We start from the raw sequence: 22,576 nt of genomic DNA on the forward strand, positions 1-22,576 counted from the left end.
ACCGGGGGGTGTTCGGCTCATCCCTACTCCAGATACTGGTGGTTATTTGGTTTTAAATATGACCCTGAGATGGGGATATAATATTGTATTGATATTAGATTGATATGGAGATGTCCTTATTTTCCTACTTGCCCTGATGAATGGAGTGCTCTTGGATCTCTAAAACACGCTGGCTACTTTTTGGATTGTGCCCCTGTTTTTTATTAGAATTATTATTTTTTTATTATTATACACGATTTATATAGCGCCAACAGTTTACACAGAGCTTTACAATGTATAGGGGGGGACAACACAATTACAGTACAATACAAAAGGTACAGGAGGGCCCTGCTCGTAGAGCTTACATTCTAAAGGGATGGGGTGGTGGTACAAAGGGTAATAGCCGCAGAGAATGATTTGATGGGGGTGAAGTAAGCTGTATATGGACCTCTTAGCAGTGGTGTGGTGCTTCATTTAAAATTTTGGTTACATTACACTACAAGCCAAAGAGACCAGGGATATCCTCTGGGGTGTAGAAGCTAACTGCCTGGGAACAACATAATATACATAAACCTCAGTACTTTAAGATAGCGATATCAGTGAGATAATCCTTATGCTGCGTACACACGACCAGACTTTTCGACGGACTTGGTCCGGCGGACAATCCCATGGACTTTGCAGCTGAGGTCTGCCGGACTTTCAAAAAAACGGATTTGGCCACACACGATCATGCCAAAAGTCCGACGGATTTGAATGTGATGACGTAGCATAAGGAAGTTCATAGCCAGTAGCCAATAGCTGCCATAGCGTCGGTTTTAGTCTGTCGGACTAGCACACAGACGACCGGATGTTTCAACCAGACCCGAGTCCATTGGAAAGATTTGAAGCAAGTTTTATTTCTAGGTCTGCCAGACTTTGGGAAGAAAAAGTCAGCTGGAGCCCACACACGATCGAATTGTCATACGGATTCCAGTCCGCTAGACCAAGTTCGTTGAAAAGTCCGGTCGAGTGTACGTGGCATAAGGGTCCAGCACTATTTTTCCAATTTCCACAACAGATTATATCTGGGCTGAGGGTTCTTGAGAAGAGCTGAGGGTAATGAACTGAGGCAGGGTGCTGTAATGTTTTCAGAAAGTTATGCACAACACCCTGCCAGCTATTCCCACCAGCCGTTACTTGCCTGAAAAGCATAAAGTAGCATAAAAACTTAGTGAAGATGTCAAAATATAAGGAGAACAAACTTCAGCTTTAAACTTTTTAACCACTTGCAAGCCGTGCTATAGTCAGATGATGGTTCTGGAAGGCCATCATATGACGGCTTCCAGTTATTGCGCAGGGCATGGATGGTGCGCTCTGTGAATCAATCAGTGGCACTTTACCATATGATCAGCTATGTGCAATCACAGCTGATCACGAATGTAAATAGAAGCCGGTTATTGGCAGTTCTTTCTTCATGCTGACAGCATGAGGAGAGGAGAAGAGTGTAGATAACCGGCTTCTCCAAAAGGGACATGTACACTCATAATCAGGGCACTGATTATCAGTGTCTTGATTATCAGTGCAGTCCCAACAGTGCCCAGCAGTGCTGCCAAACTGTGCCCAGCAGTGCTGCCAATCAGTGCTCACCAGTGCTGCCAATAAGTGCCAATCAATGCTGCCAATCAGTGCCCATCAGTTCCTCCTTATGGTGTCACCTATCAGTGCCCCCTACCAGTTCTTATCAGTGCCGCCTATCAGTGCCGCCTATCAGTGCTGCCTGTGAGTGCCCATCAGTGCTGCCTATCAGTGCTGATTTTCAGTGCCCATCAGTGCCACCTATCAGTGCACATCAGTGCAGCCAATGAGTGCCCATCAATTTCCATCAGTGCAGCCTTTTAGTGCCCATCAGTGCAGCCTCATTAGTGCACATCAGTGAAAGAGAAAAAATTACCTGTTTGCAAAAAATCTTAACAAAATATGAAAAAGTTTTTTTTTTCAAACTTTTTGGTATTTCTTCATTTATTTAGCAAAAAGTAAAAAGTGGTTATTAAATACCACCAAAAGAAAGCTATATTTGTGTGAACAAAATTATAAAAATTTAGTTTGGGTACAGTGTGGCATGACTGCGCAATTGTCATTCAAATTGTGACAGCTCTGAAAGCTGAAAATTGGCCTGGACAAGAAGGGGGTAAAAGTGCCCAGTAGACAAGTGGTTAAAGTCAGACTTAAGAGCAGATGCAAAAAGGCACCTTCCGTTACTGTTAAGAATGGGTGAGCAGATGGATACACCCAGGGCCATAAATCCCCCCTAACCACAGGTAAACTGCAAGATGCATATTTCCATGCAAAAAATGGTATCTCCTCTCAGTTTGTTATTTCATTGTACAGGCTGATCAAATAAATGACAGGCTGTTCTGCTAATTCTTGAGGCTGAAATCCACTATATGCAGATAATTGTTGTGTGAAGGAAGCATTGAAGTTAACCTAACAACAAGCTACTCATTTACTCAAGCTGTGCCTAATATCTAATAAAAGCTTTTTTGAAATACATATCTTTTAGTGGATATTGGTTATCTTCAGGGTTCCCTAGTTGGTCTTTACAGAACAGGGATTTGTGTGTGTGTGTGTGTGTGTGTGTGTGTGTGTGTGTGTGTATGTGTGAAGGGGGTTGTCTGGCTTTTGTGTGTATGGAAAGCCAACAAGCAGCATCCCTTACCATGTAAGAAAAATAACATAGAGTGTGGTGCTACTTATACTATATCATAAAGTGCTAGTGCAATCACAAAGTGTAAAATTGCAACTGAAATGCATATACCTGTAAACATAAATGTGTATGAGCCAAACAAATTATATAAAAACGTGAAAAAACAAATGTGAGAAACCTTAAAATATTATGAGTACCAATGAATCCAAAAATCAAAGTTTCCATAAAGCTCAGATGGGTTCCAAGATCTTTGATCTGATCGATTTAAAAGTGCATAGTACACTAGCTATATTAAACTCCACCAGAAATTCTTGCACAAGTCCAGACTTCCAAGTGCTCGTCAACGTGATCTTTCCATGCAAAGCCAGTTGTAAATTGCTCACACTCTCCATCCAATGCACCCAATCTGCTCACCTCTTAAATTACAGGAGCTCTATATCTCCTTGGTTCATACAGAGAGTTAAAATAACTAGCTTCTTTTTAAATATAGCATAGCTTGAAAGAAAAGGTGACATAGTACCCACTGATATCCTCATAAAAATACCTGTACCTGAATAAAGACATATATGCAAAGCAAAGGAAGCAGCATCATGAAAAAACAGCAATCCTCCAAGTACATTGGTAGGGGTATACTTAACACAGCACTGTAAATAGGAAATCATTGTCCCTCTCCAGTGTCACCTTTTCTTTCTTTCAAGTTATGCTGTGATTGAAAAGGAGCTGGTGATTTTAACCCTTTGTATGAACCAAGCGGTCACTGACCTCCCCTAATTTAAGGACTGGGATTTTCATTGGAAAATTTGCACTTTACAATTGCTCTAGCACTTTACGATATAGTTTAACCACTTTCAGACCGGACCATTTTGCTGGTAAATGACCAGAGGTCTTTTTACAATTTGGCACTGCGCTGCTTTAACTGGTAATTGCGCGGTCATGCAATGTTGTACCCAAACAAAATTTGCGTCCTTTTCTTCCCACAAATAGAGCTTTCTTTTGATGGTATTTGATTGCCTCTGTGATTTTTATTTTTTGCGATATAAATGGAAAAAGACCGCAAATTTTGAAAAAAAATGATATTTTCTACATTTTGTTATTAGAAAAATCCAATAAATTCAATTTTAGTCATACATTTAGGCCAAAATGTATTCAGCCACATGTCTTTGGTAAAAAAAAAGTCAATAACTGTATATTTATTGGTTTGCGCAAAAGTTGTCACATCTACAAACTAAGGTACGTTTTCTGGAATTTACGCAGCTTTTAGTTTACGACTGCCTATCTCAGTTCTTGAGGTGCTAAAATGGCAGGGCAGTACAAAACCCCCCCAAATGACCCCATTTTGGAAAGTAGACCCCCTAAGGAAATTGATAAGTGGCATGTTGAGCCCATCGAATATTTTATTTTTTTGCCTCAAGCGATTGAATAATGACAAAAAAATAATTTTTTTTTTTTTTTTACACAAAGATGTCACTAAATGATATATTGCTCACACATGCTATGGGCATATGTGAAATGACACCCCAAAATAAATTCTGCTGCTTCTCCTGAGTACGGGGATACCACACGTGTGGGATTTTTTGGGAGCCTAGCCGCGTACGGGGCCCCGAAAGCCAAGAACCGCCTTCAGGTTTTCTAAGGGTGTAAATATTTGACTTCACTCCTCACTACCTATTACAGTTTTGAAGGCCATAAAATGCCAAGATGGCACAAAACCCCCACAAATGACCCCATTTTAGAAAGTAGACACCCCAAGATGGCACAAAACCCCCACAAATGACCCCATTTTAGAAAGTAGACACCCCAAGCTATTTGCTGAGAGGCATTTTGAGTCCATGGAATATTTTATATTTTGCCACAAGTTGCGGGAAAATTACAAACTTTAATTTTTTTTTATTTTTTTTTCACAAAGTTGTCACTAAATGATATATTGCTCACACATGCTATGGGCATATGTGAAATGACACCCCAAAATAAATGCTGCTGCTTCTCCTGAGTACGGGGATACCACATATGTGGGACTTTTTGGGAGCCTAGCCACGTACGGGGCCCCGAAAACCAAGAACCGCCTTCAGGTTTTCTAAGGGCGTAAATATTTGACTTCACTCCTCACTACCTATTACAGTTTTGAAGGCCATAAAATGCCAAGATGGCACAAAACCCCCACAAATTACCCCATTTTAGAAAGTAGACACCCCAAGCTATTTGCTGAGAGGCATGTTGAGTCCATGGAATATTTTATATTTTGCCACAAGTTGCGGGAAAATAAATTCTGCTGCTTCTCCTGAGTACGGGGATACCACATATGTGGGACTTTTTGGGAGCCTAGCCGCGTACGGGGCCCCGAAAACCAAGCACCGCCTTCAGGCTTTCTAAGGGCGTTACAGTTTTGAAGGCCATAAAATGCCAAGATGGCACAAACCCCCCCCAAATGACCCCATTTTGGAAAGTAGACACCCCTAAATTTAGGGGTACACTAGTGAGACTAGGTAATAAATGGCGGGTGCCCTGAAACTATAAAAAAAATAACTAACCAACCAGCGTCACCTGTAACAGTTATATGGTGATCACTGGTGAAAGGGTTAACTAGGGAGCAATCAGGGGGCTTTATGCGGTAGTATATGGGGGTCCCTGGCGCTATAAAAAGCTGCGGCGAACCTAAATACCTACCTGCCTAACTAGCGTCACCTGTGACACTAATACAGTGATCAGAAAAACGATCGCTTATTAGGCTGGGTTCACACTGGAGCGATGTGGGAACGCCACGAATGCGCGGCGGGTTCCCGCATCACATGCCTCCCGGCGGCAGTTCACACTGCCCTATGCGAACTGCTGGGAGTGTCAGTGAAATGTTAATGACACCCCCAGATCAGTTCCCATATCGCAGTGCGATCTGCAAACTCGGATCGCATGGTGTGAACACCCATGCGATCCGATTCTGCTGCGGACCAAAAAAAGGGTCCCGTGCGAGTTTGCGGCGGGTGCGGCGGGTGCGACACAAATTCAGCCATACTATCTGTATGGCTGAACTCGAATCGCACAGAGATCGGATGTGATTTGCACTGCAGTGCGGTGCGAATCACATCCGTTCTCATAAACCGCTGCAATGTGAACCCAGCCTTAGTGACACTGGCGACGGGGGGTGATCACGGGGTTAAACCTTTATTGGGGGGGTTAGAGGGGTACCTTAGAACTAAAGGAGGCTAACCCTAACTGCCCTAACAGTTATTACAGTCACAAATGACACCCGCCGGGTGATCAGGGGGTTAAACCTTTATTAGGTAATAAATGGCGGGTGCCCTGAAACTATAAAAAAATAACTAACCAACCAGCGTCACCTGTAACAGTTATATGGTGATCACTGGTGAAAGGGTTAACTAGGGGGCAATCAGGGGGCTTTATGCGGTAGTATATGGGGGTCCCTGGCGCTATAAAAAGTTGCGGCGAACCTAAATACCTACCTGCCTAACTAGCGTCACCTGTGACACTAATACAGCGATCAGAAAAATGATCGCTTATTAGGCTGGGTTCACACTGGAGCGATGCGGGAACGCCACGAATCCGCGGCGGGTTCCCGCATCGCATGCCTCCCGGCGGCAGTTCACACTGCCCTATGCGAACTGCTGGGAGTGTCAGTGAAATAATGACACCCCCAGATCAGTTCGCATATCACAGTGCGATCTGCAAACTCGGATCGCATGGTGTGAACACCCATGCGATCCGATTCTGCTGCGGACCAAAAAAAGGGTCCCGTGCGAGTTTGCGGCGGGTGCGGCAGGTGCGACACGAATTCAGCCATACTATCTGTATGGCTGAACTCGAATCGCACAGAGATTGGATGTGATTTGCACTGCAGTGCGGTGCGAATCACATCCGTTCTCAAACCGCTGCAATGTGAACCCAGCCTTAGTGACACTGGCGACGGGGGGTGATCACGGGGTTAAACCTTTATTGGAGGGGTTAGGGGGGTACATTAGAACTAAAGGGGGCTAACCCTAACTGCCCTAACAGTTATTACAGTCACAAATGACACCAATGCAAAAAAAAAAAAAAAAAAAAAAAGCAATTGGTGTCACTGTGACTGGGGGGGCAGGGGTAATTGGGGGGGTGATCGGGGGGTAAAGGGGGGGTGTGAGTGTGCCTGGCATGTTCTACTGTATGTGTGGTGTGTTGGTGCAACTTACCGAACCTCTCTCCTCGGTGCCGGAACGAAAAATACCGACACGGAGGAGAGAATACATCACTTCCTCTCCTGTGTTTACATTACAGGAGAGGAAGTGATGTCACGGAGGATTTCCATTCGTCGAGAGCGATCGCGAGGGGGTGGCCATGAATGAATGGCCGCCCCCTCATCCCGGATCGCTCTCGAAGGAATGCCGACCGCCGCAGGCACCGGGGGGGGGCCCGATCGGGCCCCCCACCCGCGGGCAGGCAGGGACTTATATATACGCCCATATGCCTGCCCGTGCCATTCTGCCGACGTATATCGTCGTGCGGCGGTCGGCAAGTGGTTAAGTAGCACTGCACTTTATATATTTTATTATTGCTTACCTTGTTGTGAAAAATGTTTTAAGCGCTGGCTTTCTATTAAGGAAAAGTAAGGATTTTAAGACATAGTTGCACAGTTTGCTTTTTAGTTGTCCTGTAACATGGCTTTGCTCTGAAAATTGCAACAACTGTACCCCAAAAGCAACAAAACCCAAGTAAGATGTATTCTTTATAATTCTCTTTATAGGGGCTCCCTGGGCAGAAAAAAGCTGGCCATTCTAGTGCTCAGAATCATCTTTTGATCTAATCTATCTTTTGAAAATTTGTCAACATCTAACATAAATGGGTCATTATTTTTACACCATACCCTTTCACCCAAAACACTCATAGGATATACTCAATTCTCCCCTAGTAATACTGACAACTTTTAAGTTTGATGTAAAAAATTCAGTTCTGATCAAAGGTTACCCATATAATCCTCAAACTCATAGGTATTGATCTTAGTCAAAAACCTGTGACTCGTTTGCACGTTTGAATCACCCTACATCAATCTCAAAATTCAGATATAAACAGCTATGCGATGGATAAAGCCTTGTCTTTATTTCCCCGATACAATAGAACAATGATTGATCAGTTGTGACTGTGCTGAACAGGAACTCACTATACATACCCCCTTTCGTTTTACATTTTTTCTGCATTTTTTTCCCCAAAGTATATTCACAATTAAATACCTTTCTGCTCTCCACTGTCATTATTTAAACATCATCACATGTGCACCCCAAATCTCAAACACACATGTCTTTCTCTGCAGCCTCAGCTACACTGGACAGTGAATGAATGAGAAGTGCTCTGCACTGAGCGGCTTCCTGTTCATTCACAAACTGAAGCATAGTAAATACAGTTTACTAATCTTCAGTTATAAATGAACACAGTGAGTGAGTGTGTTTGCTATGTTCATTTAGAAAATGAAGGGAGCGGTAAATGAAGGGTCCTCCCATACTCTCCATTCTGGAAGCGCAAAGCAGGGGGAAGCCCAGGTAATAGGGGGAATCGCAACCAGACACGGTGCCTAGGCACAACTGCCACACCCCTGCGCATGCCTATGGTCTTCCCTCATGTTGTAAAGCCCTGTGCAAACTGTTAGCCCTATATAAATCCTGTATAATAATATTATGTCAGTTTTTTCTCTGAAATAGTAAGCAAGGTCGTATGCCCTGTTCACAGAGTCGGATTTTCCGACGGAAAAATCTGATCGGATTATGTTGTCGGAGAATCCGATCGTGTGTGGGCTCAGAATTCCGACAGACAAAGTGCCACGCATGCTCAGATTAAATTACAAGACCAAACCTATTGGCTACTAGCCTCTACATAGTTCCGTCATATGCAACGAACGTCACCTCGTTCCTCGTCGATCGGATTTTCCGACAACTTTGTCCGACCGTGTGTATGCAAGACAAGTTTGGCACAAAATCCGTCAGAAAAAATCCGATGGATTTTGTTGTCGGAATGTCCGACCGTGTGTACAAGGCATTAGACAGCTGTAACAGTAAAGGATATCTAAACTGAAGCCTGAATTTTGAACTAGAATTTGTGAAGATGTATTAAGAATGTAACTGTTTTTTGAAACTGTTAAATTAATGGGTTTACTTCCACTTTAAGTGGCAGAGCTTCCTTATAGGAGAGAAGTAGAAATTCAATTGCTTTCAGTTATCATACAAACAACAAAAATTGTTAGCAGTTGTGAAAGATTTTTGCAGGTGCCAAGTGAGTGGGGTGTCCCAAGGCTTTAATTGATGGAAACAAGTGTAGCAGTTCTGCAGCTTGTAGTTTTAAAGTGGTTGTAAACCCCATTCATGAGAGTTGACCTATGCACATATATCTGTAGTGTCTAATTATCTCCCTTCAAAGCCCTAAGTGCCCTTTGTCTTTGGGGAACTGAATATTTGTGTCAGGAGGGAGCTTAGAGGAAGATTGGAAGTGAGCCGGTCTATTCAGAATACAGCTCTGAATGTTCCTTGGTTCCTCCTCCTATGTGGATTTGTAACACGATCTGAACTTTCCAAAGAGTATAGAAAGGGAAAGACTGCAGATATACAAGTAAAACTTATGTAGGCAGATTTGTTTCATCTCTGTGTATCATCTGTGGCTGTTCACTCACTGGATATATGTGAGGGTTTACATTCACTTTAAGACAGGTGAGAGTCTTGAGCAAGAGATTGGGCATATTGTTTCTTGCAGAGGTATTTAAAAGGTAAAAAAATGGCCTATAAGCTTTATGTTTATTATCTATAAACCTGGTCCAGAGCTATAGGCTGAGATTTCTTATTGATTGGTGGAGTATGGAAAATTGTGATTATGATTCCTAACTAGCAGCTAGTCAAATTGTTAAATAAATCTAATCTCTAAAATTAAGAAAGAAAATAAAGAAATTACATTTTTTTTAAAGAAAACGGAAAAAACTCTTTAAATAACTGATTATTTCCCATGAGCAGACCTGCTTCCTTATTTACAGAAGATACCGAATACGATTAAAATGTATTTATTTAAATCTCCTTATTTTCCCCGCCTGACCTGAGAGTGACTGCAAACCCTCCGCCCTCCATTCCCTTTACTTACTTACTTCTTTCTACCTACTCCTTTCTTAACTTTACTCTAAGGCCCCATGCACACTGGACATTATAATAACGTTTTAAAAATGGCAGTAGCCTTGCAGTGAGTTTTTCAATGTTTTTGCAGTAGCATTTTTAGCGTTTTACAGCATTAGCATTTTTTAATGGATCAAAAGCGTTAACAAAAATGCTGACGAGTCGTGTTTTTGAGCGTTTATTTGCGTTTGTTGACGTTAGAGCATTTTTACAGCTGAAAAACTCCTCTCAGAGCTAGTTTTGGGGGGTTTTTTTACAGCCACAAAAACACGCCAGCCAAAAACAGTTGATAACAGCCTATATGTGCATGGTCAACAATCACACCAAATAGAGAATTTTGGAGCTGTTAAGCGTATAATTTCTCCTGGAGATAGGAGAGGCTATGTATACTACTACAATCTTAATGAGCTCTATGTAATTCTTAAATTCTATTTATTACTATTTGCATAATTTGTACAACTTGTAAAAATCACCATGTCTTAATTAAGGTGTGTATTGCACCATGACTTGGTTTGAGTATTGTAAGTGCCCATACATTGATGTGTTATTTTCAAGAAATCACCTAATTTCATTCTCGTCATTTAACCACATCATAAATTCTGGTCATCTTTTGTCATTTCAAGGCCAAACACAATTTCACAAGGAAGACTGACAAACAATAAATCCATTAGCACATTGGGTCACTGACTTGTCCACCACGATTTTGCCTAAAGGTACTTTTGGAATCATGGAACCACTACATAGGAATAGGATGCAGGGGCACAAAATTCCCTAATATTAATGTACTACATGGTGAATATAAATGATTTGACAAATCTCTCATTCAAGTTATACCAGACTCGCCTTACAACTGAATCTAACAAGGGCATAAAACTCTAACATCATATCTTTGATTATACTATTTTTATCTGGCTATTTATATATTTTAAATCATACACATTTTTCATATAACAAAAAGCTAATTGGATCAAATCCTGGTAAAGTCACCTACCTAAAACTTCTTGAAATCTAAAAATCTATTATCTACTATCTAAATCTACTAAAAATCCCCAAAACACATCTATGTCAACTAATTGCATTGTCAAAAGGGAAGCAAAACATTTAATATCTGTGATGGTATTTTTGATAGAAGCCTCACAACATTTTGCTTATATGGAAAACTCACAAGGTCAAAAGAGCTTCTGATAGCTTTTTTACCATAAGAAATGCAAGTCAATTCCAATGATGTTTAATTAAGAATAGAAAGATAAACTATGACAAACTGTACATTCTAAGCCCACGTACACACGGTCGGAGATTTTGCCAACCAAATCCATCCGATTTTGTCCGTCAGATTTAGTCCGACGGATTGTGTCCAAAACTGTTGCATACACACGGTCGGGCCAAGTTGTCTGATTTAGCGGTTGTCAAGAACGCGGTGACGTAATTTCGTTACGATGGGACTACATTCAGGCTAGTAGCCAATAGCTTTGATGTAGGAATTTGATCTGAGCATGTGTGGCACTTGGTTCGATCAAAATTCGCTACACATGATCGGATTAGGTCCGACCGGCCCAGTTGGTTGGAAAATATTTCCAACATGTTGGAAAATTGGGTCCGACAGATATTCGGACGGAATCAGTCCGATGCATACCACACACAGTCGGATTATCTGACGACACGGTCCGATAAGACGCATTCCGACGGATTCTCCGACTGTGTGTACATGGCATAATAGGGTAAGAGGCAGCAGAGGAGCTGACGGTTTTTGTTAATGGAAGACCATAGAGGAAAATGTTACAGTAGTGAAGGCATAAGATCCTAAGGGCACAAAATTTTTGTAGTCTTTTGAGTTAAGAAAAGTGGTATTCTACAGATGTTACAAAAATTGCTAATTTATCTCCACTGTAATGACAAAATTTTGATTGACTTTACTTTTTTTTGTCTGCCTAATTTTAATTATTTAGTCATATCTGTAAAATATTTAATTTGTTTGGAAGCCCATTATGTTTTAATGGGTGTATGTGGCATATCCAGGCTTTTTGGCCATTTTATTTCTGGACATCTATGAATAGTGTAATTAACATTTAGATTAATGTTTAATGTAGATTTGGTAAGATTGTCCCTTTTATGATCAGTATACTCAATTATCTAATATTAATAGCAGAAAATAATTCAAGAATACTTTTGGGATCAATGGTTTTAGGCCCAAAAAATGCTCTACTGCTCCAAATCAATGCTATATTAGAGGATGTACAATGAAATGTATCACAATTCCACAATAAATTACAAATCCTCTTGTGGATTTCAGTAAGTCTTAACACCTATTACTCTATTAACAATCACACAACATAACTCACCTTACTGATTTGTTTTACTAATCTCTTTTGCAGTCTCTAAGAATATGGAATGAAAATTCCTTTTCTACAGTTTAATTATATCGGATAAGAGGGATTAGCTGTTGCAAGTACACAGAGCATGTTTCTGCTAAATATTCTTCATTATTTATGACAATAGCAGTTAGAATATCACACAGGTAGAGTATCACATAAAATATTATAATTTATTATTTTTAGCAGTCCAATGCTTAAAGTGGACTTGGCCTAGGAAGTGTATGTTTTCATGTAAAATTAAACTTTTTTTGTGAGTTTTTCTGCCCAGATGACTGATGTAATCTTTGTTCAGGTATCATCCAGCGTTAGCTACATCCTAGACCTCTAGAAGGATGCAGTTGTGTGAATCCCGGTTTATGAGCAGTAGGCTTTATGTTCTTGGCTGGGGATATGCATGGTGGAGTTGATTTACTACATTAGCATCATTTGCTTTGACACCTCTACATTCAATCAGGAAGCTTCTACAGCATGTGTCTGTTTCCCATCCCAACCACTCTTGATTTAGCATAGGAAAAGCACAGAAGAAAACATTTTCCCTTCTCACGTTTTCATAGTAGGACCTGGAACCTGAAAATTTTAGTATTAAAATGTTCCATTTAACAAGCAAGGCTTAACTCCTCTGCCAATTGCATATTATTATCTGTGTCCCACTGGCGTGATTACTACATTGTCCTATCAGGGCAAACAGAACAGACACCTTCCTGTCAGCACAGGAGGTGGGGGAAAACTCCTTCATCGGGGTCTGTTGTGACGTAGAAGCCAATGGATGGAACTGCAGGACCATACAGAGGATCAGGCATATGACACACCCAGAGGTGTGTTTGATGTGAGGAACTAGGTTATAGCTGCCCATGGACAGACCTCTTTCTCAAGTTAATAGATTCCAAACTGTAGAAAGTCATCGCTAGACTATAGCCCTGTACCTTTCCAAAGTCCCTCTGTGCATACTACTAGATTGCCTAGTTTTCTCTTAGCACTCAAAAATATATGAAAAATGTATCACGTCTGTAAGATTTTTCTCCATAGTTTTGCTTGGTTTTTAAATTCTATATGCCTCTTAATCTCAATTAGTTGTGTACATTGACAAAGAGAGGATACCCTCTCGAAAAACATACTAGTCCCAGGTACACTAGTGCTGATAAATAGCCTGTCATAGACTGGGAGTTTGTACACATAGGGGTTGATTTACGGATACTCAAGAGTGCAAAATCTGGTGTAGCGCTGCACAGAACCAGAAATCAGCTGCCATTTTTTTCTTTTGTCAAAGCTTAATTAAACAAGCTGAAGTAAAATTAACATCAATTCATGTGATTATTTAACGTCAAACCCACCCACCTACAACAATTATTTCAGTTTTTATGAGCACATGAGCAGTGAATCATGTGCCAATTTTCTGATAACTTTTGGAGAACTCAGTAGCAATCCATTCAATTCGAAGAGTGCCTTACTCTCTCCCAGGGTTTTTTGTTACACTGCCGTATCTACATCTGTTTTGGATGACAACAGCACAGATCTGGAGTCACTATACCTGATGTATGGCCAGGTTTTTTGCTTTGTGGCTGCCTCTGACTGAGTGATTTTTTAGATTTTTGATGTGAACAATCTTTGGTTATATCTGGTCTTCTATGAGAATCTATTCTGATACGGCATCCCCTGTTTAAAATTATCATATTTGGACACTCGTGATCACCAATTCACAGGTTGTTCCTAGGTGTGTTTTTTGCCTGGTGATTCGCTCTGACCCCACAGTGCCACCTTGTCTTTTCCTTTGTTGGAACTTACTTTTCTGATCACTAATTGAATAATATGTGACTCCTTTTGCAAGATAGTGAGACCATTTTCTCTTCCTTGCAACCACTGATCCCCAAATATGTCCTGATAAGTGTACAAGGAAATGCGTAGACGCATTAGGGCTCATATCATATATAGATTGTTCTTTGTATATATGATTTTTATCTATGTTTCTTTCATGTCCTTGTTTTTTTGTATTATATGTATATTTCAATAAATGTTAATATTTTTGTATATTTTTGCTGCCTGTTGTGCCTTTTAAGTCCGATTACATGTTTTCCTTCTTTGGAATTCTTTTTCTTTATTTCTTCATCAATACTCTGAAATGTGTATACTACGGTAATTATTATTCCAAACATTTTGCACATGTCAACGATAATTTAAATATGATTTATTCATAGATATCCATTATCACATCCCAGGTGAATAGAGGACTCATACAGGATGTCATTTTCAGACCATGCTAATAAAATATTTGAAGAAAACTGGCTTCAGATCTAGTGTTTTTTTCAAAATTGTCGCTCTATTTTTGTTTATAGCGCAAAAAATAAAAACTGCAGGGGTGATCAAATACCACCAAAAGAAAGCTCTATTTGTGGGAAAAAAAAGGATGTGAATTTTGTTTGGGAACCACGTTGTAGGACCGCGCAATTGTCAGTGAAAGCGACGCAGTGCCAAATCGCAAAAAGTGGTCTGGTCTTAAGCCAGCAAAATGGTCCGGTCTGAAAGTGGTTAAATCATTGCTGACCAGGAATAAAATATGACACTTTTTTTGGTATAGTGACCAAAAAAAAAAATCAGATTCTCAGTAGAGTCAAACAGAGCAAATGGCATGTAAAATTATTTGTTGATCTAAAAGATTGCTGTTACTCCATATTGGGTCTCTAGGCACATTTAAGAAACGTAGAATGCTGCTAAAGTACCAAAAAAATGACCGTCACTTTAGCACTGTTTTAGCGGCACTTCAGTGTGAAAGGGGTTGAAGTGGAAGTTGAGAGAGCACAGCATAGAGAAATCTTACTATAGGCTGCTATGAACTATAAAAGAGGAAATACATTTAAAGTTGACAGGAGATCTTAAACTGTTATGGGTGCAGTCTAGTAGATTTTAAAGGACATATAGCCCAAAACACAGATTTCTATATATCTAACAAAAGCGGGTAAAACTTTATGTATTTACAAGCCCCACTATGTATAATCCTAGACAGAAAGATGTTGATGATGATTATTAGTGGATTATCCATCCAAATTAAGAAATAGTTTATGATGCATTAGTAAATATTACTTTAGCCCTCCTACTCCTTCTATATTGAACTGTTATGTAATTGTGCTGTTCCCTTTATATTGTAAAATGCTGCGTAAATTGTTGGCGCTATATAAATCCTGTATAATAATAATAAAGTATTTTTGCCTTAGCTAAATGTTGGTGTCATAGGTTGGACTTGTGTCTTTTTTTCAACCTTGAAACTTGTAACTATGTAACTATGTGTTAATGTCAATCAATGGTAACTAGTGATTAAAAAAAAGTTAGAATCCACTTAATCTGCCTTAAACAATGCCTAAACAACCAGTTCTGCAGAAGTGCAGCACTTTATCTTGCCTATATGTACCTTTGTTAGTCTTCAAATAAATCCATGTTTTTCCCTTGGATCCTAGACACAAGATCATTAACTAAAAGGGATAGAGAATCTTTATTCAATAAACGGAGTGAAGATTCACTTCAATTATCCAATCATGTGATTGGATTTCATCTGGACATGATTGAATATTCAAAGTGAACATAGCTACAATGTATTCACTGAAGATGCTCAACTTCTTTAGTAAATTAGCCTCTGTATCTAGATTTTTGTCTAAACTGAAATCAAGCCCCCCTGCCATTCAATGGTCAAATTCTGGAACAACAGTAGTCAGTAGATGCTCTGGTTTTTGGCAGCTAATGACAGGAATGAGGCTTAGTGCCAGGATGGGGCAGAACTTAATCCAGTGTTAGTGAGAGGTTGAAGCCCTGTTCACAGCATAGGCTTAGAATCCAAGGGCCTGTACAGGCACACAGGAATTGATTGTAAGGTGAACATTGTATACTGGCAACACAAGATAGTTGCATATTACTGTTGTTACCTTATAAACAGGTCAGCTTCACTTACATTTGTAGCGTTTTAACTTGAGGCAACATCAAAATATGTTAGAGCAGTATAGACACTAGTCAAGTCATTTCAAGCCCCATATTTTGTGTTAAAGCAGTTACACTATGCAAACAAGTGTCAAAGTTGGTCAGTCATGTAAAACATAAAAATAAAAGTCCTAAGGAAAGTATTTGGCTTTATAAATATGTCACTATTGCTATTAATATCAGTTTTCCATATTTTAGTCATTTTCACCCAACTGTCTAATTTTATGTATCAGAACATTGAATTTCTGCACAATAATATATATACAATATGGCACTTGCACACCTTCCTAGGTTATGAACTACTTCATAATACTTGGTGAAACTGTGGTAGTTTTCAGCTCCGCAATTATGTTCATATCACATAGTGGACACAATTTGTACATTTCAGGAGAATTTAAGGGTATTGTATGAAAGGAGATTGGCTTTCCCAATACTGCCTAGAACATTTAACACAAACCGGCATATTCAATGAAACAATGTCAAGACCATTAATAAATCACAGTAACCAGTCATATATGATCATAGATCAGTCCGACTGGTTTGTATGGGTTGCTGTACCTTGCCCATTCCTCATCCCCTAAATATAAGCCCATGAAAGTGCTATGTAAAGCCATTCCGAGTTTAGCTGCACTAAATGTCCCCTGTCTAGTAAATAAAAACTGATTAGAATTATCTGTAGGGCAAGTATCAAAAAATAATTATACTTGACTTTTATGTTTACTTGACTAATTAAAGAAAAATGAATAATCAATAAATCTACCAATCAGTCAAACATATCTCCTTTCTAAAAAATAAAAATAAAATTTAATTTAACTAAAGAAAATTGGTTGTAACAGTCTACTACTGTTTTATCAAGAAACCCGATTCTGACATTTGTCTTTAAAGCTGTGACATCACCCTCAACCAACACATGAGAATAGCCACTCTGCATGGTCTGGGCAATAAACAATGTTAAGACATTTATAATACTGCTCAAGCTAGCTATGTTTGGTCAGAATTGTGAGCCAAGAGATTGCCTGTTACAGATATTTTCAGAGTCACAAAGCTAGAGCTGAATATTTAAAGTGCCAATGTGGGATATAAGGATTCTGATATAATCTCCTGGAATGCTTTGCAGTGGAAGATACTCCTCATGGCATGCTCTGAAAGATCACAGAGCAGAATACAGAGCTTTATTTTAAACTACTCACCAAACAATAAGCATGCCTACATATCATGTCCTAAGAATGCTAAAGGGGTTAATCACTGTATTAAAATATTACATAGATTTATCTCTAAAAAGATTTTTTTTTACACAAAAAGTGTATTAAGAAAATGTAGAAGTCTAAAACCTTTGGGTGACATTAATCAAATTAGCATTTAGATAAAATAGCATTGGACATTTATGATGGTATCTTGACTGTTCCAATAAAACACACAGAGATTGCTCTGATTATAGAATCAGTTTAAACAGTGCTCATGCTGGATAGGTTTTCTGGATATATGGTAACAAGATTTTTTTCTTCTAAAGTTAGACATACACACATCTCCCAACTATCCCTGACTTCAAGGGACTGTCCCTGATTTGGAACAAAGTCCCTCTTCCTTCATTTATCCCTCATTTTGGTCTGATCTATATAGTTGTATATAAAATGTACTTCTTATCTTTCAGAAAGTGTTTACAGTGCTAAACTTTTCATCCAATTTCTAAATTGCTGCATTTGTACATTTCAAAGGCCAATATAAAGGTATAGTAGTGTTAAAAAAAGCCCTTGTGTGTTAAACTAACCATTTTTTTTGTACAATTCTCCTTTAAGGGAACATGGCAGGGTGTGTCCAATGCCTACCTACTTTTGCTAATAGGTGTACCTCGTTCCCATCTCAAAAAGTTGGGAGGTATGTATATATGACTATTTTAGCACAAGTTAGAAAGACAGGAATCCTTTTATGTGAGTTATTACCAATTATTTCCCACATTAGTAATTAACTAGGGTTGACCTATTGTACTATTCAACAGTTTCTGCAACCTTGATTGTGATTTTCAGACTGTATATTAAGTAGGATCAATGAATATGTAGATTTGCAGAAATAGTTGAATGGAGCTGATTTTATGAAAACTGAAAAGAAGAAATGAAAAACAAATGTGAGGTTGTTTAACAGCGACCAATCATAATTATTGATGTTCCAATAAAATGTAAGGTGAAACCTGATTGCTTGTTATCGGCAACAACTTATTTTCGTAATTTCTTCTTTGATTTTAACAAAGTAGTTTCTATTTCTGTTATGGTGGCCATAACCTCATTGTCATTCCACTAACAAGTCAAAAGAAGCTGGAGTAAAATCTTTCAACATTCCTGAATATGCAAAGAATGATTAACATTGATGATTTCAAAATAAAGGCTGTGTGATCTTTTTAGAATAGTTACTACTTTGCTGGATTTTTTTTTAAAACCATTAGCCCTTGTACACACGGTCGGACATTCCGACAACCAAATCCGTCGGATTTTGTCCGAAACTGTTGCATACACACGGTCAGTCAAAGTTGTCGGAAAATCAGATCGTTCAGAACGTGATGACGTTATTTCGTTAACGACGGGACTACGTTCAGGCTAGTAGCCAATATCTTTGGTGTAGGAATTTGATCTGAGCATGCGTGGCACTTTGTCCGATCGGAATTCTCTACACATGATCGGAGTATGTCCGATCGGAGCATTTTGTCGGAAAATTTTACCAACAAGTTGGAAAACTTGGTTCGTCGGATACTCCGACGGAAACAGTCCGATGGAGACCACACACAGTCGGAATATCCGACAAAACGGTCCGATCGGACACATTCCGTCGGAATCTCCGACCGTGTGTACAAGGGCTAAGAGATTAAACATGCAAGTGGAAATCCAAAGTCTTTGAAATACTGCACAGTTAAGCATAGAACAAAGGGAGGTAGATGAATGTATAGGTGGTAAGATATCTATAGGTATCTATATGGTGGTTTAAGATTTGGAGAATTGTATATGTGATGCTTGGTTGTATTGGATGAATTGCTGCCATGTGTATGCTTAGCTTAAGTCCTATACATAGTACATCAGAGCCTGTTCTTCCCTGTGATATGCCAAGAGACACTATGAGATAAAGCATTTTCAGCTTCCATCTGGTTGCTCCAGACAGAACATTGAAGCCCATGCAGCCAAGCAAATATAAGGAAATAAAGCCAACACATTTATCTTATCTAAAAAAATTTTTTTAAAAAGCACACGATTACAAAAATTGATGCACACATATATCATTATAAAGATACAACATTGATATTACTATGGAATAGCCTATTATTAATTTCATGCAGAAGAAGCTGTGTGTTTTTTGGATCCGTTTAATAAATGCCATGTGCCTGATCAGTACTGGCTGCTTTTGCTTTGGGTTAATTGTGGTATATCCTTATCGCTGGAAACTGTTAGATGAAGCAAGAAAATGAGTAACGCTCACCTGTATTCTTGGTTGGTTCTGGCATTTTATCAATGACTCTTTACTCCAAAAGAGTATTGAACCTCCCAGAAAACAAGAACCAGTTTACCAGCAGCCAGGTAGACACACAAGAGAGAAGAAGATCAGCCTGAGAGCAGAGGCGGAGAGGAATTCCTCCACTTTATATACAGCATTGAGATATCAATCATAGAGCACCTCCTCTGTTTACTATGCAAATGTGAACAAAAGTGACAGTTATGGGAACTCTCCCATCTGTTGTCTGAACGGTCTGCCTCTCTCAGCTTTTGGAAAGAATCTTTGTTGCATCTCATGTGGCTGATGAGAACATCTCTGAGTTTCTAAATTCAGCTGCTCACACCAACAGATAGGAATCAGTGATGGTATTAAAGGGTACCAGTTAACGTAGCTAGATATTTCTTCAGTCTTTTGTTTTAAGTGATTGAGTCGTTAAAACAGAATAAAATCTAGACAGAAAACTCACAGCACTGTGTCACACATCATTTAGAGGTGAACGATACTTTTAAGCGATGCAAAAGTATTAATATTACCATAAAGTAATACAAATCTGTGACAAGATATGAGATTTATACAAGACCTTTTACAGTATTATTATACCCATTCTTGGACCTACTCAGTCCTGCCTCATTTGACTCTTCTGTCTGACACCACAAACTTATAAAAAAGTTCTATATATTTAAAGAAGAACTTCAGTCATTTTTCATCTTTCCATTAAATCTTCTGCCCTTGTTGTTTTAACTTTGGATAGTAAAACTTTTTTTTCCTGCTAGTAAATACCTTATACAGCCCACTCCCTGTTTCTTGTCTGGAAAAAAAGCCTAGGCTTATCACAACATACACAGCTCTTTCTCTCACACCCTTGTGAGAATTTGCCAGGAAGGGAGGGGAGGACGAGTCATAAGAAAGCCAATGAGAGCTGCAGAGCTGGAGGTGTGCCTCTGTGTGTAAATCCAGGAAGTGAATAGGCAGCAGCTTCAGCTGCCCACAGTTAAAATGATTGCAGCCAGACTCAATGGAGGGAGATTTCTGCAGCATATTTGGCAAGTACAGAATCACATTCTATGTAAAATAATAGGCAAAGTGGTTGGAGGGAAGCTTCAGAATGGCAAACATGTTCTTATTACAAATTATGTGAGCAGACTCCAGTTCCTCTTTAAAGTAGATCTAACTATAAATTGCCGTGCTGCTGATCTACATCATCCTGTTTCAGCCACTTCCTGTCTACATGTGTACATTCTATCATTGACTGCTGATCATTGCTTTGGTCCAGCTTCCTGATATTGGAAACAGTAGAAGGCCTGTGCAGTGTGTGTTTGCACAGCTGCTTTAAGGCCTCATGCACACAGGCAGATTAAAATATACCTATGACTAACGTTTTATTTTTCTGCCAGGAGCTGGCAGAAAAATCTAGCCTAACAAATGCTCAATCTGGTGTGTATACAGTGCCTTGAAAAAGTATTCATACTCCTTGAAATGTTCCACATTTTATCATGTTACAACCAAAAACATAAATGTATTTTATTGGGATTTTATCTGAAAGACCAACACAAAGTGGCACATAATTGTAAAGTGGAAGGAAAATGATAAATGGTTTTACATTTTTTTTACAAATAAATATCTGAAAAGTGTGGCGTGCATTTGTATTGAGCCCCCTTTACTCTGATATCCATACCTAAAATCTATCAGAACCAATTGCCTTCAGATGTCACCTAAAGTAAAGTAAAGTAAAGTAAATTGAGTCCACCTGTGTGTAATTTAATTTCCGTAAAAATGCAGCTATTCTGTGAAGCTCCCCGAGGTTTGTTAGAGAACTTTAGTGAACAAACAGCTTTATGAAGGCCAAGGAACACACCAGACATGTCAGGGATAAAGTTGTGAAGAAGTTTAAAGCAGGGTTAGGTTATAAAAAAAATATCCCAAGCTTTAAACATCTCACGGAGCACTGTTCAATCCATCATCCGAAAATGGAAAGAGTATGGCACAACTGAAAACTTACCAAGACATGGCCATCCACCTAAACTGACAGGCCAAGCATGGAGAAGCAGCCAAGAAGCCCATGGCAATTCTGGAGGAGTGGCAGAGATCCACAGCTTGGGTGGGAGAATCTGTCCACAGCACAACTATCTGGCCTTTATGGAAGAGTGGCAAGAATAAAAAAGCCATTGTTGAAAGACAGCCATAAGAAGTTCCGTTTGCAGTTTGCGAGAAGCCATGTGGGGGGACACAGCAAACATGTAGAAGAAGGTGTTCTGGTCAGATGAAACCAAAATTGAACTTTTTGGCCTAAAAGCAAAACACTATGTGTGGCAGAAAACTAACAATGTACATCACCCTATACAAATCATCCCCACCGTGAAACATGTTAGTGGCAGCATCCTGTAGTGGGAATGCTTTTCTTCAGCAGGGACAGGGAAGCTGGTCAGAATTGATGGGAAGATGGATGGAGCCAAATACAGGGTAATCTTAGAAGAAAACCTGTTAGAGTCTGCAAAAGACTTGAGACTGGGGCAGAGGTTCATCTTCCAGCAGGACAACAACCCTAAACATACAGCCAGAGCTAAAATGAAATGGTTTAGCATATTCATGTGTTAGAATGGCCCAGTCAAAGTCCAGACCTAAATCCAATTAAAAATCTGTGGCAAGACTTGAAAATTGCTGTTCACAGATACTCTCCATCTAATCTGACAGAGCTTGAGCTGTTTTTCAAAAAAGAATGGGCAAATATTTCACTCTCTAGATACTGTATGCAAAGCTGGTAGAGACATACCCAAAAAGACTTGCAGCTCTAATTGCAGCAAAAGGTGGTTCTAAAAAGTATTGACTCAGAGGAGGGCTGAATACAAATGCATACCACACTTTTCAGATATTTATTTGTAAACAATTTTGAAGATCATTTATCATTTTCTTTTCAGTTCACAATTATGTGCCACTTTGTGTTGGTCTATCACATAAAATCCCAATAAAATGCATTTACGTTT

The 22,576-nt window shown here is 39.3% G+C and overlaps 1 protein-coding gene across 33 annotated transcripts in view; it reads right to left on the bottom strand.

Annotated features, from left to right (window-relative positions):
- Positions 1-19,737, bottom strand: part of MYBPC1 (myosin binding protein C1) — a 177,663-nt gene extending 157,926 nt beyond the window's left edge. For 20 of the 33 annotated variants that reach the window (XM_077472234.1, XM_077472233.1, XM_077472250.1 and 17 more), the window contains exon 1: positions 19,581-19,737. In XM_077472234.1, coding sequence (XP_077328360.1) covers positions 19,581-19,605 — 25 coding nt within the window. In that variant the 5' untranslated portion in view covers positions 19,606-19,737. The remainder of the gene's footprint in view (positions 1-19,580) is intronic. The other 13 variants (XM_077472247.1, XM_077472245.1, XM_077472243.1 and 10 more) reach the window with 2 other exon arrangements.
- Positions 19,738-22,576: the final 2,839 nt, after the last annotated feature.

The sequence above is a fragment of the Lithobates pipiens genome, unplaced genomic scaffold, assembly GCF_037356315.1.
Source record: "Lithobates pipiens isolate NorthernLeopardFrog02 unplaced genomic scaffold, aLitPip1_a1.2 Scaffold_8, whole genome shotgun sequence".
NCBI lineage: Eukaryota > Metazoa > Chordata > Amphibia > Anura > Ranidae > Lithobates > Lithobates pipiens.